This window comes from Camelus dromedarius, chromosome 10 (assembly GCF_036321535.1).
Source record: "Camelus dromedarius isolate mCamDro1 chromosome 10, mCamDro1.pat, whole genome shotgun sequence".
Classification (NCBI taxonomy): domain Eukaryota; kingdom Metazoa; phylum Chordata; class Mammalia; order Artiodactyla; family Camelidae; genus Camelus; species Camelus dromedarius.
Window position 1 is genome coordinate 49,901,149 of NC_087445.1, and position 26,512 is coordinate 49,927,660.

General features: G+C 48.3%; 1 protein-coding gene across 2 annotated transcripts in view; it reads right to left on the bottom strand.

Moving 5' to 3' along the window:
• Nucleotides 1-26,512, bottom strand: part of GABBR2 (gamma-aminobutyric acid type B receptor subunit 2) — a 353,289-nt gene that overhangs the window by 312,132 nt on the left and 14,645 nt on the right. The window contains exon 1 of one of the 2 annotated variants that reach the window (XM_031450080.2): nucleotides 23,044-23,463. The exons of the other annotated variant lie outside the window; for it this stretch is intronic. Coding sequence (XP_031305940.1) covers nucleotides 23,044-23,364 — 321 coding nt within the window. The 5' untranslated portion in view covers nucleotides 23,365-23,463. Of the gene's footprint in view, nucleotides 1-23,043; nucleotides 23,464-26,512 lie in introns of those variants that run through there. 2 annotated transcript variants of the gene reach the window in all.

Below are 26,512 nucleotides of genomic sequence, written 5' to 3' on the forward strand. Positions count from 1 at the left end.
GCACTTCCTCACTCTGCTCCAGCCCCAGGGGCCTCTTTGCTGGTCTTGAATTCCCCAAGGAAGATGCCTCAGCGCCCCCACAGCTGCCCTTCCACTGGCCTGCACATCACACAACACCACAGGTTCTCTGGCACCCTCTATTAAATCTCCACTCAAATGCTGCCTCATAGAGGCTCTCTCTGAACACTGATTTAAAATAGAACTCACCCAGCCCCTAAATCATTATCAGTCATCCCTTTACTGTGTTTATCTGTCTTTTCTAGCACTATCACCACCTGACATGGTTTATGGCTTGCTGGCTAAGATATATGTCAACTTAAGTATCGTTTGTCCATCTCCCTTACCAGCATGCAAGTTCTCTATGGACAGGGTCTTTCTTATGTCCTGCTGTACCCACAATGTTGACAATAGTACCTGCCACATAGTAGATGGTTAATGTTTGCTGAATAAATAAGTAGTGCACCAAAACTACCTATATGTGAAAAATCCAGTAAAAAGGGACAATTCATTTTTTGCCAACTTATCAGTTTGGACCTAATTTTCATCTTAATTATATCATTTTCAACCAAATTGTCTTAGAACAACCTGTTTTCAGCCAAATCAACTGGCACCATCCTGGGGGCACTTCCAAGCCCTGTTCAGCTCGTCACCTGGCACCTGAATCCCTTATTTATTTAGAAAGCATGTCGAATCCCCCAGACAAAATTCACCCCATCACAGCCGCACCTTTACTGCAAGGTGCTTTGCTGAGAAGGCTGACTGCCATCTCGGCAGCTGGCATAATCATGAGGTTGGTAATACCAGAGCTCAGGAAGGCTACAATTAGTACTTGACAAGCACTTTATGGCCCACAATTTAAACGTCTATGGTATTGTAATTCAGTTCCTCGGTGAGGCAAACATGTTACTAACCTCATCTGGAAAGCTGGATGAAATGCCTCCTTGCGTTGATGGCCTCCTAATTAGAGCACAAGGGAAGGTGAGGCTCCCCAGCCTTCTCACCTCTGAATTTTGAGACTGCTTTTTAACGTCCTTCTAGAATTCATGCCAGTGACAGAACATGCATCCGCTGGCTCTGACATGCGCTGACTGAGTACCTTCCAGGGCTGGGGGCACTAGGATGGCTTCAGCTCCTGTTTCTCCATAGGGTCTCAATACAGCTGGGGATGAACGACTGTAGATGATCTTGAGGACAGATCCCACCCACCAGGTGTTTACAGTCTAGTTGCCAACATGCAGTCATCCACTGGGCCTGCTAAAACAACTCTTTGAAATGCAAACAGTTCATATGGGAGATGCAGAAAAAGAACTTAATAAAATTCACTCATTTCTGATTTAAAACAAGAAAATCAAACCCTCTCAGTACATGAGAAAGAAGGTACCTTCAGGACACACCAAAATCTGTCACAAACAGCAGCCAGTGTGCCCAGCAACAGTGAAACAGAAGTCATTCCATCAAACCAGAATGCCTGTGGTCATGACGTCTACGTGATTCTGTGCTCACAGTTGATGACCATTCAATCCATGGACAAAGAAGCCAGGTAAAAATACTGAAAAGGAAGAGGCATAAGTATTGTCCCTTGTTAAGAAAGATGACTATCCACCTGGAAAACCCATGGGAAGCTAGTAGGACCAACGAGAATGCTCAGTTAGGTGGCTGGTTATGAAATATCCACAAATCAAAGCTTTCTACACACCAGCAACAATTAGTTAGAAAATACAGCAATGAAGGGGAGCCACTATAAAATAAAAGGATATCACTCACAATAGTAACAAAGCTATAAAATACTGAGTAATTAACTTAGTGAAATGAGTAAGATTTATATGAATAAGAAAAGATGTATATGTATATGTATGGCTGAAACATTATCCTTTACACCAGAAGTTGACACACTGTAACTGACTATGCTTTAATAAAAAATAATTCAGTAATTAATTTAAAAAAATTAATGAGATGATATATATAAAAGCACCTGACTTTGGCCCATAGTAAGCTTTCCAGAAATGGCAGAGATACCTAAGCTTAAAAATATTTAAATTTTGCATACTCTTTGGCTCAGACAATGTCAGAGTCTGAGAAACTAATCATGGAAAACCATACACATTTTGTTTCAAGACTATGCTGCAGCGCTGTTTAGAATAAAAAAAACCCCACATGTTCAACAAGAAAAAATTATCCAAATAAACTATGGCTTAATGTAATACTGTCAAGACAATTAAAATATGGAGTAGAGGTTCTGAAATGGCCTGGAAAGCTCTTCGTGATATAGAGTTAAAGAGAAAAAGAGCAGGTAACAAGCAGCAGATAGTTTGAATTTTGTTTAAAAACAGTGTGACACTACATGCTATGTTATCAACAGTGATTATGTTTAGATAGTGGGACTATGACTGATTTTAGTTTTCTTTTAATTTGCATTTTCCAAATTGTCTTCAATAAACATAAATTACTTTTATAATAAGATAAAAACACCAAAAGTTATCTTTTTTTCTTAATGCAAACTCTTTCAAATACGAAAGTTGGTCGTTAGGATGGCTTTTCAAAAGATGCAAATGATCCTATAAGTATGCCTTTCCCTTCCCAGCTGGAAAAGGCCCAATAGTGGAGATGAACACCACTGGCAAGATACTGACTAAAGTCCCCAAACAGAAATTGCTCATTGTACTCAATGGTATCTATTCATTCCTTGGTACATTTGTCCTCATTCTGGAAAAGGGGGCCTGTGATTCCAAGATAATGTACTTATCCCAAAAGATCAAAACCAAATACATTTTGTGATACTCTACAATAACATTTTCAAAAACACAGGTAAAAACAATGTCTGTGGTAGAGATAAACCTCACCCCAGCCCAAAGCTGTCCTTAGAGATCTGTATTTTGTCTGTGTGGTGGACTCTGCCTGAATTCCCTGCCCTAAGGATGTAATTCTCTACTTTCCTCAAGGCCAGCTGCTGCCTCACCCCTCTCCCCAACTGCCCAGCCCAAGGCAGAATGAACTATTCCATGGAATAGAAGGCCATCCCACCCCTGGCTCCCTGCTTTAGTCTCACCTGTGTGTTCCCCCACTCCTGACTGCACAGCTGCCTATATCAGAATGCCTGGATTATCCCCATGGCCAGTCCGATGGCCCCATTTACACACATGTTGCAGAAAGACTTGCTTGTAAACTCCATGAGGACAGGGACCCTGGTTGGTACTGACCACCAGTGCCCACCACAATGCCTGGCACACAGGGGTCTTACTTAACAAGCATCTGCAGAAGGGAGGCAGAGAAGAGAGGTGGGAGGGTAACCTGAGATGAAGCCAAGGTCGAAGCCAAGGTCACCAATAGGAGCTTTTCTCTAGTGTACAGACAGATATCTTTGATGGTCTTGCTGACATCACCTTTCCCAGCACATGCCCTGAAAGAGGCCCCATTCTCAGCAGACTCAGGGACTCCAGACTACCAGGTGGCCTGAATTTACGTCAGCACATGCACTGAGTAGCAGACCCCAGTTGCTCCTTCCTTCCAAGGAGCATAATGAGTCTCAGTCAACTGGGGCCTCGGTCTCTTTCCATACCTACTCCCTTTAAGCCTCATCAGCTTTGTCCTGTCCTTAAGCAGCTGTTTCAGAACCTAAGTGCCAGTTGACGCAATGAATCCTGAAAAAGAAGTCTTGAAATCCTGGAGCAATGGAGTGAATATAACAAGAGGAAGTTTGCTTTTTGGCTCTGTCATCTGAAATATTTGAGAATCCTCCTAGCTTGACATCATCAGCAAAATCTGACCAGTATGACATCTATGACTTTATTCAAATCACTGATTTAAAAAGAATATATATCTTCTTTTAAAAATAGAAAGACAGAGAGATAGGTCAATTGATCTTCCTCAACTTAAAATGCGGTGAAGTCCCACAGTAAGTTGAAAATATAATTAATACATGTAACCCACTGAACGTGAGAGCTTAGCCTAGTCTACTCAAGCGTGCTCAGAACCCTTATGTTAGCTTACAGTTGGGCAAAATCATCTAATACAAAGCCTACTTCATAATAAAGTGTTGAATATCTCATGTAACTCATTGAATACTGTACTGAAAGTGAAAAACAGAATGGTTATCTGGGTACAGGAAGGTTTTAAATGTATCAGTTTCTCTCTTGTGACCATGAGTGGGAGCTGGCGCTCACGCCGCTGCCCAGCACTAGAAAGTACTGTACCGCACCAGCCCAGGAAAAGATCAAAATTCAAAACCTGAGGTACACTTTCTGCTGAATGCATATGGCTTTTGTACATTACAAAGTCAAATAATTATAAGTCAAACTACCAGAAGTTGGAAACTATAATTTAAAAATCCAGGCAAAGAACACAGTCCTGTGGACAACCCCCCCAGACTACAAAGATTAACATCTTCTGGGTTTGAGATTCAAACAATTAACAGATGCCTCTAAATGGACCATTTTCTCCATCTAGTTGAAAAGGTATAGGAGATTTTGTCAAGTACCTTCATGGAGTGCACATTTGCTAGGTTCCCAGCTCCCCTGATCTCATCAGTTTTCCTCAACAAAGTAAGTGAGTTCGGTCCAGCAGGTCATTTTTCTTGGAAAACTCAGAGTGACCCCCTCTTCCTTTTCTAATTGTTCAGACCACCTTCTGAACATGCTCTGAGCATCCACATTGGAATCACAGCTGGTGAAGGTTCCTGCCAACCTACCTGCAACCCTCATGCAGCCTTTGTGGATAGCAGGGTGGGGCACGCTGGGGAAGAGGCCTGTCAGCCAGAGTGAGCCCGACAACAAGATGGGGGCCAGCTGGTTCAAGAAGAGGAAAGTAGAAAGCATGCCAGGGATGAGAAGGAAGAGTCCAGTCTGGGCCAGATGTTGACATGGCTCTCACTCTCTCAGAAAGAGGAACACAAAAGGCAGGGCAGAAACTTCCAGAGGAGGTCACTCCTGTAATGAAGAGCCAGGTTCTAGTTCTAGCTAGCCTGCAGTCCCATTGTGGACTTTAGCAAGGCAGGCCCCTTGCCTTGGCACCTTCGTCCGTTCAAGCTGCTAGAACAGATATCATGGACTAGGTGGCTTATAAACAACAGAAACTTATTTCTCATAGTTCTGGAGGTTGGGAAGTCTAAGGCTAAGGCACCAGCAGACTTGATGTCTGGTGAGAGTCCACTTCCCGGTTCACAGATGATGATCATCTTTGCTATAACCTCACATGGTAAAAAGAGGCAAGTGAGCTCTCTGGGATCTCTTTTATAAGAACACTAACCCTAATCACCTAATTACCTCCCAAAGGCTCCACTTCTAAATACCATCACACTGGGAGTCAGGATTTAACATATGAATGGGGTGGGGGGCAGGTGGGTGGTTGGATGGGGAAACAAAGATTCAGTCTATAGCACTGGGCCTCAGCTTTCTCATCTGTAAAATGGGGATGATGATAAGATTATCTGTGGGAAGGCAGGTGACTGAGCCACTTGATCTTTTGAGGTCCCTTTGAAAGCCAGACACAAAAACAGAGATGTATAGTGTTTATGGATGTGGGCCCGAGAATCAAAGTGCCTGAGTTTGAATTAGTCAGTTACCTGCCACGTAACTTTAGGCAAGTTATTAAACTTCTCTGGGCTTCACTTTTCTCATCTGAAACATAGGAGCAATAAAAATGCTTATCTTCTAGGATCTTGATGAAAAGTAGATGATTTACTACATAAAGAACAGAGGCTAAGCCCATAGAATGTGTTTGCTCTGTGTTTGAAGGCTGGTGGTGCTAGTGGTGAAACACACTGTGGTTTCACTTAGGCAAGTTCAGACCTGCTCCCAGGGCACCTAGACAATAACCAGAATTCCCACATGCCTGGTTTCTAGAAGACCTTGTATAGCTCCACACAAGAAGAGTGGGACTAGAGAAAGCAAACAGCTGCAGCTAGCAGAGGGGCCAGTATCATCCTCCAAAATATTCTCCATTCCAGATGTCTCCCAGCCTGGCTTTTCTCCAAAGGAGTCAGAATGGTAGGGGTTTATGGCACTGTCATGTTCTTCCTAACGCTATTAGATCAGTCATTATTTATACCTTACAAAGATCTGAAAGCTTTTAAACCAGCTTCTTATACACATTCAAGCCACTTAAGAAAGCCTTTTTGGGATATATTTATTTGTTTGTCCTAGTGGGCTGGACAGCTCCTCTGACATTCTGACTTCTAACTCATACAGGATGAAAGAATCCAATTGCCCATTTTCTGTCCTGAAAAGTAAACTCTGACTTAAAAACCAGAATAGATAGCTGAATCTTTACATCCACTGCCCTATTTCTTCCTAAAACCTAATGAGACCTACTTTAGTTCCCATTATTTTCACAACACTGCTTTTTCTGTAGCTTTCATGATTTTCTTCTTTACACATCCGGACAACTGCCACTGTAGGGGTCTCTCACAGAAATACTTAACAATCCCAGATAGTCCTACTTTGACTTTTCTCAAGGGCTTTCCAGTGCCATTATTCGACTTAAGCATAAAATCACCCTGAGAGAATAGTTGGAGCAGGTACCCTCCCCATTTTATAGAAAAAGAGACCAAGGCTCAGAGAGCCCAGCTCCCATGGAAAGACCCCAAGGTTGAGTCTTCCAAAATCCAAATCTGTATTCTGAACACATCCCTTACCAACAGTTCCCCCTAAGGCATTACAACTTCTTTCCCTAAACAGAATGGAGTCATTTTGGTAAAAATCCAATTGAGTCTTTTTACATCAACTTCTTTATCAGTGGTTGTGAGAAAACCACTCTATTGCTCTGTTCAGAATCTCTCCCATCCAAATGGGTTTTAGAAATGGCCCATCGCTGCACAGAGAAGTGATCTGCAGAAGGTGGGAAAAGGGCTGGACCCCGGCAGGTCTCAAAAGGAAAGCCATTCCACATCCCAGCTGGGTACCAAGAACTTCATCCTCCCAAGACAGTCTGCTCAATCACTAGATTCCAAAATGATAGCCACTCCTGGAAGCCTTTCTGTCTCAAACCCAGAGCCTGTCCTGGTGGGGGACGGAGGAGGCACCTAATCCTTGCCAGATATCCAGCCACACTCAAAACAGAGACAGGCCCCCCAGGGCCAGTGCAGTCTGTGGCTCAACCCATGTCAAAAAGGGAAACCTCTGCAGCCAGACTGGCTACCCATCAACCTGACAGATAGGCCTGGGGATGTGAGCACCAGCCTTCTACCCTCAGACTGCACGGCTGGGCCTGCCAACCTGGCTTCTGGCTGCGAGGTTCCCCAACAGTTATTCCAGCATGATCCCTGCTACTCTCAGCTTCCCTTCATCAAGAAAGCCATTAAGAGAAACGTAAAGCTGATTGCATCTATTACGTCCACCTACAGACCCAACTTAGAGTAAGCTCTGAAATCACTCCAGGGCCCTCTTCAGACCCTGAGTCATTTTTTGATTGTTAAAATTAGAATGGTCTCATGGCAGACTCGCTCCTGAATCTAATCGGTGTCAAACTAGGCTGGGTCCTACTCCCATTCAATGTTCTTAGTCTGGGGAGTTTGGGGATACTTCCTCTCATCTTTGCCTTCTGGCCACCCCATCAAGGCTGGTACCCACAACCCAACTGTACAGGTAGAAAAACAGGCTCAGTGGGGTTGGCGCTTGCCCAAAGCCATACCTCAGGAAGTGGCAAAGCCAAGATTTAACTAAATCTGCCTGATCTACCTTCCTTACCTTGCACTCTAGTCTTTGTGAGGTCCCTGAAGATAACCTTGTCCAGCTCCCAGGGTGTGTCCTCCAGCTTTAGCCAACAGGAAGCCTTTGTGCTGAGAGCAAGTTCCAGCAGCCAGGACCTTGCAAGAGGCCCTTGATGAGCACCAATTGATTAAAAAATATGCGTTCGGACACTGCAGGCCCAAAGATGGTTCTTTTTCAGATCTTTGTTCTCTCACAATGTCTTCTGCAGTCAGTCACAATGTGCTTGCCACACCTGAATGGCTCAGCATTTTCCCCTCAAACTCCCACCTGCCAACATTTGCTAGCACAATTCCCTTCTCCCACAGGGTTCTTCCCACATCTCCACCTGTGTCTGTCAAGCCCAGCTCAAAGGTCACCTATTAGGAGAAGCCCACCCAGGTTGCACCCAGGGAGAATTCATCACCCCTTCCTTCATAGTCCTGTAGCCTTTACTTGTGCTTCACCTAAGAGTATATTCATATTGGCCTTTTATCATTTATTTTATTTGACAAACTCTTTTATGGCACTTACTATGTATTACCCAGAGGTTGAAGTCCTCAGCACACTTTAACTGACTTAATTTTTATGACTATCCTATGAAATAGGTACTATTATCATTTCTCCATTGTACTGATGAGAACACTGGGGCACAGGAGATGAAGTGGCTGTACCAAAAGTAACACAGCCGGTAAGACGTGGTGAGGCAGTCCTGCTCCAGAGTCAGGTACTCCACCAGGGTCACTTGCTCGCATGTGAGTTGCCCACACTGTCCTGTCATATCCGAGCCATGTTCAGATGCCCACAGCCTGGCATGAGACATGTGCACCATGCTCGCTCCTGGAGCTCAATGTCTAGCACCAGGTCACCTCTCCCATGCGGTCAGCTGACAGTGGCCTATGTACAGATGCTGGTCCAAACTTCCAGCTGCTCTAAGTTTGCCTCCCTGCTGCGGACACCACCTCTGGCAGTCCTTCCTGAGGCGCTTAGGAGGATGAAGTAGGAAGAACTTTATCATCCATGAAGCCAATAGTGTCTGTACATTCCAGGCTTGACTGGAGGACCTTCAGGGATGGCCATGATGGATGACTCCCCTGCTTCTGGCTGGATCCCCGTGAACCCAGATCAGAGTGCAGAACCACAGAGCCCACCTGGCTAGACTGGAGTGTGCCCAGCAGCTCTGGACAGTGCAAAGGGAACTGGGCTTAGAGTCTGGCAGACTCTGTTTACTGCCTCAACCTGGGATCATCACTCTGAGCCTGTTTCCTTATCTATAAATGGGGCTAATAGAAGAATTCCTCTCTTATCAGGTTGTTAACGGATGATGCATTTGAAAGAAATAATCAACTCTAGCACTACACACAATCTGTAATTCTTGTTTAGTTGTTGAAATAATATCTACTAAATAATGTTATTATCAGAACTAAATAAGAAACCAACTGCACTTCACACTTTACCAGACTGGGGTACAAGGGAGGTCACATTTCTTTGAATGGTCAGAGACGAGAGGGACAGGGCAGTTCAGGTGTTATCCTGGCAGCACATGGCCCAGTGCGCCTCGGCCCTCTAGGTGGCCTGTGCTGACAGGTTGGTGAGTCTGCCTCACCTGCACCCCTCAAGGTGCTCCTGGGCCCAACCTCTGAGCCAGGCCCAGCTGCCAGCCTTTGTCTCCTTCAGCTGCCATGCTGGCCAGAGGCTTGAGGTCTGCTCTGAAACCAGGGCAGGTCCTTGCATCCTGAGGAGGTCGGCCCACGGACAGGAGAGTGTCAGAGCCCAGATGGAAACTGAGGGTTACAGCTGTCAACACTGAGCACCTTCAGTTTACATTATACACACAGCCACCATCCCCAGGGTCTCCCCAGGGCATCAGCGGGGAGGAGGAGCACTCCAGCATCGACTCCCATCTCCAAACCAGCCTGCCCTTGATCCCCCATGCCCTGGGCCCCCACTCCAAGCAAAGCTCTCCTGGGAGCTCTTTTTGCCCTTTCCTCCAGCAGGCCCCACTCAAAGCTAGGTCACCCCTCAGACATGTCCTAACAATTTCAATCAGCAGAGGGAGGGACCAGGGCCTCGGTCCTTTCCCTCCTAGAAGACCCCATGTTCTTTAGACAGTGGGGCCACTGACCCCAGCAACCTCAAAGCTTCCTAACAGTAATGGAGGGGTTTCTAGAATCATCTGAATACAGAGCCAGACCAGAGCAGGGCCTTCTTCCAGTTATACCCACTTCCCCGCCTCCCTGAGCCAAGCTCTTTTCGTTACACCTTGCCTTCTCAGGTGCGCATGAGAGAGCGCCCAGCACAATGCCCAGCTCATAGTAGGGGCTCAGTAAGGACCTGTCACTTTGTTTTGTCCACGGTGGAACCACCAGGCTAGAACTAGAGCCACAGCCTGCAGAGGATCTAGAGCAGCCAAACCAAAGCCAGTCAGATGGTCTGAAGACCCAGCATCCACAGGAGACCAGTGGGTGCTCTTCTGAGGATATCCAATGGCAGGGGGTGGATCTGGGGCCCCTAAACCTCTCAAAACAAACTCTTAATCTCCACAGTGTCTGGTCCAAAATTCTGAGGTCTCAGCCAAGTACTTGTACATCCGTTGGCCAGAACCAAAGCTCTTTCTGGAGAAAACAAATGCTACTAGCTCAGCACATGGGCATCCCAGTCACCCACTCCGGGGCTGCCGTGGACTGGCCCAGTCTGCGCATTTCGTATTTCAATCAGATGTGCCAGGCTTTGCCCCAGCCCCTAAACCCAGCAACCTCCAACAATTTGCTGGCCTGGATCCCAAATCACTGCTTACAGCAGATAGCCCTAACTCCCACACCACCAAATTTCTGCCCTGGCTCTCTTGTTCAATAGTTCGGCTGTGGACGGTCTTGGATCTGACACCTGCCAAAGACGAATAGCTGGCTTCTGAAGACATCTGACAGATCAGAGGAAGACATGTTAATCACTTCTTGTTCTAGATGCTTCTGTAAGACAGCCTGCTGGGGTCAGAAAACCTCAGCCCCCTGCCTAACTGCTTCCACAGTGTTGCTATCTAATACTGTGCCCTCCTTCTTTAATAGAAAGTTGAATGAATCACCTGTGTGAACAACATCTCTGTGTCTTTGATAAAGATGTTATTGGAAATATCCAAAGGCCCTGAGAGAACAACCCAGAATTAATTACTCCTTGTGCTTAGTTTCAGGCACATCTAATATCTGCAACTCTTCATGACTTTTTAAAAGACTCTACACTAATCTCTCTCTCCCCGCCCCTTCTCTCTCTCTCTCTCTCCCTTTTCAATGATTTCCACAATAACTCCATGGACAAGCAGGACAGGCATTGTTATTATTCCCATTTTATAGATGATAAAACTAAGGTGTACAGAAGTTAAACAACTACTTCAAGGTCATTCACCAGTGAGTATTAGAGACAGGTCACCCATGGCAAATGTAGAGCCCTTTCCACTGAACCACCCAGCCCTCTAAGCTAAAAGATTTTTCTCTGGAGCCCAAAGGGAAACGTGGTCTCCTCACAGGGGAACTCCAGAACACTTCTCTCTCCCCTTCAAATCTGGTCTGCAGTTGAAGCAACCCATTCCTCACAGATGCCAGATTGTATCTTCTCCCTCTGCTCCATTTAGAGGCTCAGTTGTGATTTGATCCAAAATTGTCATGCTGTACATCACGTTTAGCACCACTCATGCAAAAAGCATTTGCTAAGCACTTATAATGTGCCAGGGGTCATGCTAGGTGCTCGGACACAGAGGCACTCATCAGATATTGCTGAGTGCCTGCAGGCTCTGTCCTGGGTGCAAGGACATGGCAGGTGCAAACCAGATGATGTGCCTGTCTTTGTGGGCTGGCCCAGCTCACAGCCAGGGGACACAGTGGACAACAGCCAGCAGTGACAACACAGAGCTGCAAGGACTCCACCGGGACAACAGCCCAGGCCCAGGCCCAGGGGAGGTCCACCACTGAGCTCTCAGAGCACCTCAGATCCTCCTGGAAATGCACAGGGATTTAGAAACAACCACTTCACTTAGACTCCCATTCAATGAAGCTCAGACAAATCTCACACACTTCTTTCACTGGCCTCAAACACACAGGCCCCTACTGAAATAAAAACCAGTTTTTATGTGACTAGACAGCATTTTACATTTTCATACACATTATAATGAAATGACAACAAAATTTAGTGGGTGCCTACTCAACATGGCCCTCTGTGGTCAATGCTTGGCATGAATGTTCCATGTCAGCTTTCAAAATAACCCTCTGAGAAAGGATCATCCCCATTTCACAGATGAAGGACACTGAGGCTCAAGGACTGAGCAGCATCAGCACACACACAGGTCTCTGATTCCACGTGTGATGGTCTTTGCACAGTGCCCAGCTGTTTTCCCTAACTCGTATGGGAATTAGAAAACACACAGAAGCCATCATTAACAACCAGATGAGCCTCACAGATCCTTCAGCACTCATCCATGCATTCTGCAAATATTTACTGAGCGCCTGCTATGTGTTAGAAACTGCTGGGCGCTATGGTGAGCCAACATTTAGACCATAGCTCTTTGGCAGAACGGGGAAGGACCAACATTGATCAAATAATCCAGCAAATTAAAATTGCACTTGTGATAAGCACCAGAAAAGAAAGAGTCATGGTTTTTAGAAAAAAATGAAATGAGATTTTTTCCAATGAGGAAGGACAGAGGAAACATACTTGAGCTGGTATCTAAAAGATGAAGAGACATGACAAAAGCATTCCAGACAGTGAGAACAGCTTGTGAGAAGGTCCTGTGCACACTCTCTGAGCACATTCACCAAAGAAACTTGAGAAGACCACGTGCCTGGGCCCAGAGGGAGAGGGAAGAGTGCTCTGTAATGAAGCTGGGTGTGAGCAGGGCAGATTGCAGGGCTTCCAAGGGCACAGGGCGAAGTTCTGTTCCTATTCCCAGAATGGGAGTCCCTGAAGGGTGTCAAGCAGGGAGGGCACTTGGCCAGAGTGCTGGGTCAGTGGTCCTAACAGTCCTCTGCATCTGGGAGATGGCCCCTGCACCTGCCCCAGGCTGCACCATCACTTTTCCCATGACACACAGTAATGATCCCTGGCGGCCTCCCTTTGAGAGCGCTGCTGTGTCAGGATCACCTCCACATGCCCCATAACCAACCCTGGGCCTGGCACCAAGCAGATGCTTAGGAAGTACAAGTTACATGCACACAGGAAGCATCACAGCTGCCCTCGACATGATCCCAGCTAACATGAGAGACACACACACACAAACACTGACACCCTGAGTAAACACTACAAGAGGTAACGAGTTCTGCAGGAGCAAGAGGAGCAGAGAGCAGATCCGTGTAAGTCAGGTGTGTCGACAGATACACTTGAAGTGAGTACAGAGTACAGAGCTGGCTGTGTGTGACTGAGTGGGCAGACGGGGAAATGGGTGAGGGTGGGGCTGAATTAGAGGGAGAGGCAAGCAGCTGGGTGAAATTCACCAAAAAAAGAGAAGCAGCAGCTACTGACAAAACGTGCCACTTGCTTTTATGGAAGGAAGACAACTCCCATATGAAGATGCTGTTTCACTTTAGTGCTCAAGCAGCAGAGATCAAAGCCATACCATTCAGATTGAAATCCCAGCTCACCATTCGGTTGGCTGGGATGTTAAATAAGTCACTTAACCTCTCTAAGCCTCATCTGTAAAATGCAGACAATAACAGCAACTACCACATCAAATTGGGATGAGAATTAAATAAGTGCTTGACATAGGACTGACATGCGCTAAGCACAGGATAAAGGTGAGTTACTGCTGTTGCCGTGGTCTCTTTTCCTTTACCTACACAGTTGCAAATAAAGTTACCATTTCCTTTTCCCTTTTTTCAATAAGGTTAGAAGCTCTCCAAAGTCTTCCTAATGTTTCTAGAATTCAGAGTTCAGCAAGGAGGTCAAAAGGGTCGGTTGGGGCCCTGAGGGGATACTCCATGGAGTGACAGGCGAGCCAAGGTGCTCTGAGACGGGCTGGGTGGGAGCATTAGTATGGGCTCTGCTCATATGCCCTGCAGTGGGCTTCCAGGTCCCAGTCTGCCAGTTAAATCCCTGAAACAATTCTGGGCATTCTCAGTAAAGCTTCAGTGAATGGGGAGTTCTAGAAACAAAGCGATTTGGATAATATAGTGATTATTATAAGGATGGCTGCTGCTTTCAAAATCAGTTCCCTCTGAACAAAGTCAAGTGGATCATGAGTAGAGTTTGAAAATATCATTTTCTCTCTGCCACCTCCTGACCCTGCGCCATGAGAACAGCCATAATGCATCACTCCAAAGTCCTTCTTTGGCTACATTTTCTCTGAACGGTGACTGATGATGTTCTTGCCAAATGGCAGGAGAAGGGGTCTGCTTTAGCCAGCAGCTGTGGAATGTGGGCACTGATGAAGATAGATGAATCCATCTACTCAGTACTTTGGAGCTACCACTAATTTTCTAGATGACAATGACACTTCATCCTTCCAGCAATGTAGACTGTTCCAAAAAGACTGAAAAAGTAGAAAATAGGCAAAAGAATGCCCAAATCAGTCACCCAAAGGTGTCACAATGTTCACGCCTTTCTTCAAGCAAGAATTCTTAGACCTTCAAAGACCAGCTCATGACCAATTTACTCTTATTTTGCACATGATTCTAATAAACTTGGCTATCTGATTTGGGGTCCAGACCAAAACTAGGTCAGGGATATGGTCACCTCCAGGCTGAGCTTACCCAGATCCTAAGTCAGTCCTAACCACGGAAGGATAAAGAGCAGAAGTTTTCAGCCCAGGAGCAGGGAGCCTAGCATGAGTCTTATTGTTCAGGGGATCCCAGGGCGCCTCTTTATTCACTGTACTCAAACCTGAGACTAGATCACCTGGCTCAGCAAGGCTGACGACTTGGCCTCTTTCCCACAATTTCTACTAGGACCAGAGCCCAGTTCAGTCTCTGTGGTTCTCACACTCCCTGGAGGTGGGAGTAGGGTATCAGAACCTGATTCCTGCAACCACCAACAGCTGGTTAGAGTATTTTTGCAATAAACTAATCTCCTAAAGCCATAGTACTTCTCAGACACTGGAAAGTACTTCTTTCCTAGGTTTTGATGTACCTTGGAGGATGCTGTGTATGTTTGTCAGGGGAGAAGAGACTGATGTGAGCTTTTCACAAAATCTTCTATTGGAACATTCAAGAAGTACCCTTTCCCCTTTGCATGCCACAACTTCAGCCCCTCCCTCCCCCAAAGCACCAAGGAATGAATAAAGAACAAGCAGGAAGCTCACCTTACAAGGCTTGGCATACAAAGCACTTCCTCAATTTGTTAAAACTATACCCATTAATCCTCTAAGAAGCAGAGAGCTCAATTCCAGGCTTTTAGATCTATTTGTTTGTTCAATAAATATTTATTGAGCTTTTGCTCTGTGCCTGGCCCTGAGATAGTCCCTGGGAGATCGGGGAGGGGGGTGGGGTGCGGCACAAGGGAGTCAGACACACCCAGCGCATGCCCTTGGGGTGCTCACAATGGAGCAGAGATCCTCAATCTGTGCTGCAATTCACAGAGAGAAACAAACACTTAGCAACTAACCTAGCACCAGCACCCTGATCGCTGAGGTCTTAGCAACTAATCTAACACCAGAACCCAGATCATTGACCCCATATGAGGCTCACACTCCTATGATTTCAGCCTGGCACAACTACTCATTCCTAGAAAGGTACAGAGAGGAAGGCATCTCACCAGTCTCACTGCACATTGTTACATAAGCAAAAAGGATAAAGAGTAAAATAAAGGAGCAGATGAACACAGATGCTCATTGGGCAAACTATGCCATTTAATTTTCTCACCTTCCTAGAACCAAAATAAATAACAACAACAAAAAAGTAAGCAATAGGAAGCCACTTACATTTCATTCCCAAACAACATGGAGGAGGACCAAACAGGTGCCCCCAGAAGAGGGATAACTTCCTCAGCATCCTCTGCCTGACCATGGTCAGGTCACACTATGTGCGATGGTTTCTGTCTTGACCACCTGTTATCCAGTGAGATTCTCACAGGCGAGGTCTGTGTCACATCCTAGAAAAGGGCCTGGCAGAAATTCCTCTCCATCAGAATGTGTAGCATTAGGGTGCTGGAGCAGAAACAGGTGGTGCTGTGGCAGCCATCTAGGTGGGTGACTCAGATCTCCTTTGAAGAGAGAACCTACAGGACAAGTGCTGTCAGCTAAGCCTTCAGCTGTAGCTTCAAGATCTATCCGCAGTGTTTAATTAAGCAAAGGACACAAACTTCCCAGGCAGCCTTCAGCCAGTGACTGAGTTGGGCAGGGATTCTAGAGCCTGGCTCTTTTGGTGTCCAATACGGGACCCCTCTAATAGGCAATCTTTGCTCTGCAGCACCTCAGTGGGCTGGCCAAGACTTTCTGAGAGCCACGCACCAATCTAAGACTCTTCCTCCCAACTCTCCTTCCTTCCCCTCTCCTTTCACAGGTGTCAGAATAGCATTGTGGTCTGAAGGTTTCCCTACCTCCTCTTTTATCTTTCACAGGTACTACCCCCAAGACCTTTGGCACTTGTAAATCCATCTTGGCATTTACTTCCTGAAGGACTCCAAATGATAAGTGTCCATGACATTCACGCGCTCCTCTACACATCCCAGCCTCCTTTCAAGTTAGGTTGGCCAATGAAATATGAATAGAAGTAATATGTGTCACTTCCAAGTAAAGATAGTCAAAAATCTGGTGTGCCTTCCCTGTGGATTCCTCCCTACCCTCTTCTTCTTGAAGCCACAAGATGGGAGAGTGACAACACAAGAGCAGCCTGGAGCCCTATGTTCTCGCTTGGAGGACAGCCTCCCAAGAGGTTCAACCCACACTGGATTTGGGTGAGTAGTATATAAATTTGACTGTGTTAAGCAATCAGAGATTTCAGAATTTGTCTGTTAATGCAGCATAGCCTAGTCCACCCTGACTAACAAAAGCCATATCTCCTCTACATGTATTTATTTAGCACCTCTATTTGCACCCCTCTCTTACACTTTCAGCTTGTTCATTTCTCTGCTGAAATCTCACATCTCTGCGTGAAGAAGTTGATGTTACTCTGTCCAAAGGAGGGTAGGCCAAACACATGAAGAAGAGCCCTTTAAAGATCACGTTAGCAAGCTAAAACTCTCAGCCAATACCAAGTTCTAAACAGGCTCTAGTGTGTTATTCCACCCACCACCATGAGGGGTGCCTGGCTAGGTCTGAGGAATTGGTCAGGGGCAGGCATGGCTAAGGGCATTTCCCTCATACTAGGGAAGCTCAGGGGTCGGTGCTGGTGGAATCATGCAGAAGGCAGCTACAGCTTAATCCTGATATATGGGAGCCCCTGTGTCCTATGGTGGTGGGGGGTGGGGGCCATGGAGCAAAGACCCTGGGGAAGTGATCCAGAGAAACCATTCATTCTAAGGGATGCAAATTCAGAAGGTAGATTCTAATTTATTCACTTATAGTTCAGCTCAGCAAACATTCACTCATGCCCACTGCAGGTAAAACAACGGGGAATCGGATTAAGCCCTGCCCTCACGGAGCTACACTCCAGCAGAGGAGAAAGAGATAAATATGGCTATGACACATGACAGAATGGAAGATGCACTGGGAGATACACATGAATAAAGATCTTGTGCTTGCATCCTTTCTCAACACCTGTCTCAGCATCCCATTCATTGTTGGAATGCAAGATTACAGGCAACACGGCTTTACGTTTACATCATGTTTTGAGGTTCCACATCCATTATATTTATTCCTAGTACAGCCCTGTGAGGTCAGCATAATCACCCCCACATGGTACAGGAATAATGAGAATGGTGACAAAATAGCAGTGAATGTTTACTGAGCACTTACGGTGTACCAAGCATTGAATTACTTTATCGGGATGGTCTCATTTGTTCCCCACACTCTATCAGGCAGTTAGTATGTTACTCCCATTTTACAGATGAAGAAAAGGGGCAAAGTGGCTTGCCCAAGGTCACCAGGCAGGTATGTGGTAGCCAGTGGGGATACAAACCCAGGTCCCTGACATGTTGAGAAGCTCATCCAACAGGTGCTCTGGAGCTAGGGGAACTGATCTGGTTTTGTGCCCAGCCTCATCCTGCAGGGATTCTCTCTCCTTGTTCCCTTGCAGTGCAACTGACTCCAGTTACTGTCTTGCCCACCAGATACCCCCATCACCATGACTCCCTCTCTGCTGACCCTCCCACCCAGTTACTGCCTTGCCTCAGAGCTCCCCCATCCTTTCACACTGCCTCTCCATCTCTGTTCAGGCCTCAACTGCCCCTTCAACTGCTACAACAGCTTCCTGGCTTCTCTGTCTCCACCCTTACCTGTCTAACATCCAGCCTCTACACTCCTATCAGCCCTAATCACATCCATGTTTGAAACATGGCATTCAGGGCCTTCCACACCCACCACCAGGCTGCCTTTCCTTCTACAAGCCCTGCACTCCAGTGGAAACATAAGTCTGTCCTCCCCAGACACACCTCACATGTTGTGGCCTCCATCCTTTGATCTTGGGGATCTTTCCTGGGATCCAACCTCCATCTCCCAGAGCCTGCGCCTCCCTGTGTCAACATTATGTTCACCCTTCCAGACTCATCCTGACATCCTCTCCTCCAGGAGGCCCCTCTTGACCTAGATATGGTCTTCCCTTTCTCTCTCTCTCGTTTGTTTTTTTTGGTGGAGGGAGGTGATTAGGTTTATCTATTTGTTACTTTTGGTAAAGCTACTGGGGATCGAACCTGGGACCTTGTTCATGCTAGGCACGCACTCTACCATTAAGCTATACCCTACCTCCTTCCCTTTCTCTTAATACCCCTGGCATTTATTGTTTCTTTCTTGAATATAGCACTTCCCAAGTGGATATCTGTGATCAGACCCACCTGGCATCCACCCCCCTTTAATAGCCTCTGATGTACTTCGAGGAATCACCTCTTCACTCTGTATTCATGTGTTGGATGGGGCTGACCTCTATCCTCCTCCATGAAAGGCTGGAAGATGTCCCAGGCCCATCAGTATCATGTTATTGGTCCAGGGATGGACATATGAGCCAACTCAAGCCAATGAGAGCTAAGCTTGGGATTTTTGCCAAAACAGTCAAGAAAGAAACACTCTTCTTACTGGAGTTTCTAAACTTGGGAGTGTATAAACTTGCAGCTGCTAGGGGCCATCTGTACAGCCAAATTAGGAGACCCTGCCTGAGGGTAAAGCCAAACACAGAGGAAATCAGAGCCAAGAGACAGAGAGGATGACATTTTTCAAGTGTCATTTGAGTCTCTGGATTCAGCCTTGCCTGAATACAGCCCACTCCATCAACCAAACCTGGGTTTCAGTTACTTTCAACAAGGTTCCTAAGCGATACACCTACTAAGGGTCAGGTACCATGCCAGGTAGTGGGATATAATCACAAAGAAGATGCGAGCTTGATCCTAAAAGAGCTCATTTTCTACCTCTTTATTTCTAAGAACAGCTGTATTCAGATATAATTCACATACCATAACATGCATTCTTTTAAAGTCTACAGTTCAATGGTTTTTAGTATAGTTACAGAATTGTACAACCATCAAGATAGATCATTTTCTATCTTGCACTGAAAAATGACAAACATGTGCTTGCTCTGTTCTCCCCTTTGCACCAGCTCCTCTCCTGGACCCAAGGCTAGGTTTTCTCCTTTCTGCAGCAACAGCAATTACAGTAGGTGCTCAATTAATGCCTGCGAGGTTGTACTCAGACCTCCTTGAAAAACCTGGCTTCCATCCAACAGTTGTTTGGGTCTGCTCTAAAGCACAACGAATGAGAGAACAGATATTTAGGAAAACCACTCAAGGACTATTAGGATTACAGGCAATGTTTTTGTACTTCTCCATAATTTTCAGTTTTTCTAAAATGAACATTACCTTAATCAAATCAGAAGAGCCAACATTATTTTCTAATCCATTCCTTGGTTATTGTTTAATTTTATGAATGTGGCTACCAAAGAATGAGAAACAGCCACGTAAAGAACACTTCCGTACCTGAAAACTTTCTTTAAAAAAGACACTGTCCCTCAGAGTCTTTCAATCAAACATGTAAGTAATGTAATCCACCATGTTTACCTTTTAACCTTAACTGCCAGGAAGCTCAGAGCTAAAATTTAATACACAAAAATGCAATAATCATCTTAGCCCAGGTTCTGGGTTCAGTAACTTCAATACTTCTATGCAGTTTCTGATGCTTCCTTTTATCTCTATTTTCAGTTGTCTTGTTTATGTTTTTATATACTCAAACCTTCCCTGGACTACATAAAGAAGTATTAGCTTAAGTGATTTGAGGTACATCAGAGAAGAGAGGTCTTGCTTAGCAGATGCTCTGATGGAATGTTTAATTTTTACAAACACATGGGACTGAGTGGGGCTTTGAATGTTCTGTCCCTATTGTAATTACAGAAGAAAGGCAACCTGGATAAGTGTGTTCGGGAGGCACCTTGATAGAGACAGGTTGGTCCCAATGATCAGATTAACCCATAAATCTCCACCTCTTTGAAGGCTGTGTGGACACAGGTCCATCTTGGCTGCCCACAGTCTCTGGCCATTGACTGACAGCAAATGTTAGCAAAGGCAGCCAAAATGCGTTCACCATGTGCATCCTGTGTTCAGGTCTACAGACAAGTGATGCAGCCAGCAAGTGACTAGGGAGTACACACAATTCATAAAGACATCCTACCTGAATAAAACAGCACAGACACTCTAACACAGGCCCCAAACATGCTTCAGATCACTGTGGATTTTGCTGCAATTACCCAGACTGATCCTTCCTTTACTTTGGCTTGGAGAGAAAGGACCTCTACTCTAAAGATGGGTCACTTGAAAAAATTATTATATCACCCAGGTATTCTCCCAACCATGACACCTCATGGCAGAAGATAACATGTTTATTTGATTGAATATCAGGATTCTTTTTTTCTGGTGATAACTTCACTGACTCTTCATGAGATTTCAAAAGTGAGAAAAACAAGTAAGCAGGATTATTATTTTAGTTGTGACCATTTTATCATATCTAAAGTCACAATGTCTTACTTGTGAATCCACGCCAGAGGAGAATGAAGGGAGGAAGGCAGGAAACATTTATTTAGTGCTTACAGCATGCCAGACAGAGCACTGGCTGCTGCACCTAACAGCTCAAGGCAGTTTCCACTCCGGCCTGTTATCTCCCTTAAGCGTCACAATACCGTCCTGCAGCATATCATGGTCCTATTTCTTCAGAAGTGGAAATCTAGGCTTAGTGAGATTAAATACCTTGCTCAAGGTCACCCAGGGGGGAGACAACAGGTTTCTGACTAGAACTCAGGTCAGACTCACCCCAAAGCCCATGCTCTGTGACCCTTCAAATGGCTAGATATGCTTCCCTGTTTTCATGAGGCTGAGATTACCCTCTGCCCTCCTTCCTCATGAGCTGAAGTGCCTTCTGACTGCCTCCTCCTCTTGACTTTGGGCCCCCTCTCACTCAGAAAGTCATCAAGATACACTTGAAAAATAAAATAAAGCAGCATCAACCCACACGCTGAAATTGAGCACCGTTCCCTTTGATGCCACAAACAAGCTAATGTGAAATCTCTCTCAGGAAAGCTTTCTGAAGGGAATAAGCTGACAGTGAAAACCTTATGCATCTGACAATATTTGGTGATGATGCAAGCAGGGCTACCCTGTCCATAAATGGTTTTGTATCCAAAGAACTGGCTCTCCCATGTCCTTTCCAAAAATATATATGTGGAGCAACAGAAACAGTACGAGAAGACGTGGCTCAGTATAACTGCATTGCCCTCTCCGTTTATGCGTGCCGACAAGTACCCCGGAGAACTTGAAATGTTCTGGGAAAGATAGGAATGTCATTCAGAAATGATTCCGCATGGGTTGACTCTGCATAGCTCCCCAGCTCACATCCTCCTGGGGCAGAGGAAGCCTCTCCGCTTGCAGCAGCCTGCGCGCACCGCCACCAACTGCCACCCGTTCCTTCACCTTTTATTTACAGCGCAGAGCAGGCTGGTTCATCAGTGAAAGGGGGAGGCGGGGAATAAAATGCAATCCAGATTTCTGCGCTTTCTCCCGGGACCAAAAAGAGAAAAAAGGGGGGGGGGTGGTCAAACAGAGAAGGAAGCCGATCCTAGGCTGCAGGATTAGCGCGGCAGAGCGACCGTCCTCTCCGAAAGGGGTTTGCACCGGGGCTCAAGCAGAAGCGCCCGGGGAGCCCCTGGAAGCCGGGTCAAGCGCAGCGCCTTGTCGGGGCTTGGCGCGGTGGAAGAGGCGCCAATCGAGCGTACTGCACAGGAAATCACTGCCCCCTTCAGGCCGCGTCTTAAACGCTGCGGCCGGAGCGTAGGGGCTCCCTGAGTCCAGAAAAACTCGCAAACCCGACCTTGCGCGGCGGCCGATCGCTCCTCCAAGGCCCCACGGCGCACCCCAGCCCTCAGGCGGACGGTGACGATCTGCGCTAGGGCTTCAGCCGGAACCCAAGTTGAGGGTGTGAGGAGGGAGTTTGGGATGGAAAGCTCTTGGCTCTTCTGCTCCCCTCAGAGAAGGAGGCAGGGAGGGCAAGCCGGCTTCTGCGCTCTAAGTCCGTGCTTCAAGTCTGCGCCCGGGGAAACTGCGCCCGCAACTGCCTGGCCACCAGTAGCGGCGCGGCCGGGCACCCCGACATGTACGGGGAGACACCTCTCTGAGCAACTAACCCTCAGAAAACCGCTCGGGCCACAGGAACCGCCGGGCACACGCAGGCAGCAGCGCTACAGAGTCGGCGGCCCCACACCGGCCCGCGCCGTGCGGGCTCCGAGCTGCTAGCGCGCATCAGGCGCCCATCCCTGCTGCGCGCTCTGGCCCCTGTGCTCCCCGAGCCCTCCGGACCTCAAAGCACAGCTAGGCTTTTCTGGGGCCCGCAAGCAGGCCCGTGGCCTCTCTATCCTCGGGTGGCCCCGTTTATAATCAGTGCGCCTGTTCCTCCCACTCTACAGCCCCACCAGCAGGACCTGGCAGGGGTGACCGCTGAAGGCCTTTTGAGGGGGGTCCAGTCCCCACCATCTCCACTCTTTCTCTGGTTAAAAGGGACCTTAGCCTTCTATTCCACATCCCACAAGCATACACACAAACAAAATCCCAGAGGAGGAAGATGCTCAGCTAATCTTGGTACCAGCTGTGTCAGCCAAACCCGGCGGGACCCAGGGGGTGAGCACTGAGCCCCAGCCCGCGGTGCCCTCGGTAGGCATGGGCGGGTCAATCAGGGCTCTGCCCAAGGACTGAAGCTTGCCTCTCTCCAACACGCCCTCCCCCATCGCCCCCACAGCCCCGACGGCGCGGGCGGCCGGACACTCACCTCGGTGTCGTAGAGCCGCAGGTCGAGGAAGTAGGGGCGCAGAAGCGACTCATTACGGATCTGCTCGATGGCCAGTTCCACGGCGGGGAGCACGCCGCGCCCGATGCTGCCCTTGGCCACCTCCTTGGTTAGCGGCATGAGGCCCATGATGGAGAGCGGCGGGCTACTGGGCGGCGGCCGGGGGACGCCCCGCGCCCAGCCCCAGGCCCCGGGCGCGAGCGGCAGCAGTAGCGGCAGCAGCAGCAGAAGCAAAAGGCGCGCGGGTGGCGGTGGCGGCGGTGGCGGCGGCCCGGGCTGCCCAGAGCTCGGCGGGGAAGCCATGCCGCGCCGCGGGCTGCGGGCGCCGGCTCACTCGGCCCGCATGGCCTGGCCCGGCCCGCCGCCCCGCGCCAAGCTCTCCCCGCGGCGCCCGCGCAATGGCGCCGTCCCCGTCCCCGGCTCCGGCTCGGGCTCGGGCTCCGGCTCGGCTCAGAACGGCCGCGGCGGCGGCAGCGGCGGCGGCGCCCGTGACGGATCAATCACGCCGGGAAGGGGTGGGAGCGAGCGGGGTGCGGGAGGCGGGGAGCCAGCGAGCAAATGCGGAGAGGGGGGCCGGCGTCTCCGCGCGCGCCTCTCTCCGGCGCGGCCGCCCCGAACCGGGCCGCCTCCGCCCGCCCCCGTGCGCGCTGTGAGCCGCTCTCCCGCCGAGAACCGCTCGGCGGCAGCCCCTGGAGCCCGGCTGGGGGAGGGCGGGCGGCAGGAAACGCGGGAGGCGAAGGCGAGTCTGCTCGGCGGCGGCTTGGGCCGCCTCCGGGGACAGGGACGGGCTGTGCGCGCCGGGGGAGGGGAGGCGCTGGCGCTGCGGCGGCCGCGGGGAGGGCTGCCTTCCCAGCACACGCACACATGCGCCCCCGGCGCTCCGCCGCGCCGGCTGCCCGCTGCCCGCGACCTCCGGGGACCAGAGCGCCCTGGGACAGGAGCTGGGGAAATGAGGGCGGTGTGCTGGCACAGGTAGTGGCCGCCGCCGCTTCGCCGAGCTCCTCCTGTAGCACCTGCACTGTGATTTGGGACTGCTTCTCAGAGGTCTGGCTGGGAAGGTCTGGACTGTGAGCGCGCCACCGAGGCGTCCTAGAGGCACCTGCAGCCCACGCTTTCCTGGCCTGCGCGGGTGCCGGGGTGGCGGGGGTGCGCTGTGAGCCCGAAGGGGCGGCCGAAGATGCCGCCGGCGCTTGAACGCCCCTTGGTGCTAAGGTGTCCGGCCCTTAGAGTCTTTCCTGTTAAGTCCCCCTCCCTTCCCACCAGACTGAGCCGCCCTTTGCCAACCCCAAGAGATTAGGGTCTTCACCTTGCGTGTGCTACCGCCCCCTCCAGGCATTTGGCCGCCCCTTGGCCCCATTCCCAAAGAGGGTTCCGCCCTAGAATTCTTCCCCGGGCTCCCCCTTCTCTGGGTCGGAGCACTGTCCTTAGGCCAGAGCAGATCCATGCTCCTCTTGACTTGGCCTTCTCTCTGCCGGGTTGCACTGGCTCTCTGGCTGCACTGGCTAACCTTAATTAAGCAAAGCAGTCCTGTAATCTGACCTAGAGCCTGGGGCCCCATGTACCTCTCCAAGCTTGAAGAATAGGAATCGTGGTCGTTAAAATATAAAATCCTAAGAGGTGATTAATGAGGAGGACACTATAGGACATCAAATCTGAAAACCTCCTTGAGCCTGAAACAACCATTGTGGGCAATATGGATGACCTTGTAACAAGGTTGAGAGTTTAACCTTCACTGAACACTTGCTTACATGCCTTATTGTGGAATCCTCACAACAGCCCTAGGAACTAAATACTGTGTTTACCTTTCTCACTTTACAGATGAATACTCCGAGGCTCAGAGAGGGTCTATAACTTGTCAAAGTACATAGAACTATTAAGGGAGGACTGGAACCCAGAGCCATTAAGAGCTCTATACACAGTGCAGTGGAAGTCAGGATGGAGAACAGGTTCTCCTATGGGAGGGGGACTGCCCTGACTTCGGATTGTTCTGAACCTTGGTTCCCTTGGGCATGTGGTGAAGGAGTTGGACCACATGTCACCCACAGACTTGCTCTTCTGGGGTGACTCAGAGGCAGCCCTGAATCATAGGCCAGGTTGGTTATTATCAGGAAGCACGAAGATGGAGAGGAGAGGCTGGTACCAACTCCTGGAGAGCACCTTGGACAGCTCTGGGGAAACCAGGCCAAATTCTCTCTGTCCAACTCTTTCTAGGCTTCTGCAGACACCATCTCTCAGGCTCCACTTAGCATTTGCTCCTGTCTAAGCTGGAGGGTTTGTATGGGCAGAGCTCACTTGAGCATGTCCACCAAAAAAAAAAAAAGGTCCAGAGGACAGTTTAATCCCCAGATGCTCTCTTAACTGGTATCTTGACATCACAGATATCCCCTAGTCATAGGTTTCCAGCATCTGCCATTCCTCAACTTCTCAGCTCAGGTTTCTGAATGAAAATTTTCACTCTTTTTTCCCCTTTTTTCCCTTAGTCATTTGTGTTTTCCTTGTATGCCGTGCCAATATGGAGTATCCACTGACACTTACATCTGGGAATAAGTTGAAAGCTGGCATAACTTTGCTTGATATTTACTAAGTGGTTGAAGGCCCTGCCTGGCAACTACTTGTAAGCCTCTCTGTCTTCACTTATGGGGTGACCTGGCCCATAGACACGTGGCCTGGGACTAGTCCTGACCTGAGGAGCACCAATCTCACTCTCCATCAGCCTGGCTCCAGGCCAAGCTGTGATCTCATGCCCCATTTCTAGTGTCTGAGCATTCCTCTGGTTCCCAGATTCTAACTTGGCCTGAATTCCAGTTTGGGTGACTGGATCCCCAGCGTGCTTCCTCAGGTCTGAGTTCCTGCCTCGGTCACCAGCCTTGGGTCCATGTTCTTCTAAAGCTGGAATTTAGCCTCTTACTTGATAATAATTCACTCCTTCAATCAATGTTTTGCATTGTCTACTGTGTGCTGAGCAGCATCCTAGGAGCTGAGGATACAGAAATGAACAAGTCAAACTAAAATCCCTGCCCTCATAAAACTGACATTCTAATGGAGAAAGAGAGACAATAAACAGAAAGAGGAAGATATTTTAGTATGTCAGTTCATGAAAAGTGCTATGGATAACAATACAGCAGGAAAGAGGATTGAGACTGATAGGGCACGGCTACAATTTGAAATTGGGAGGTCACAGAAGGACACACTGAGATGACTTTTCAGTAAAGAGCTAAAGGAGGTAAGTAAGCAAGAGACGCAAATAGTGTTCCAGGTGGAGGAACTGCAAGGGCAGAGGCTCCGAGACAGAAGTGTGCCTGGCATGTTCAAGGAACCATCAGGAAGCCAGTGTGGCTGGAATCGAATGAACAGGGGAAAGCAGTAGTACCCAAGGTCAAAGGCAGGCAGGACCAGGTAGAACCTGGGCACTGACAGGACTCTGGCTTGCACATGACAGAGTGGGGAATAA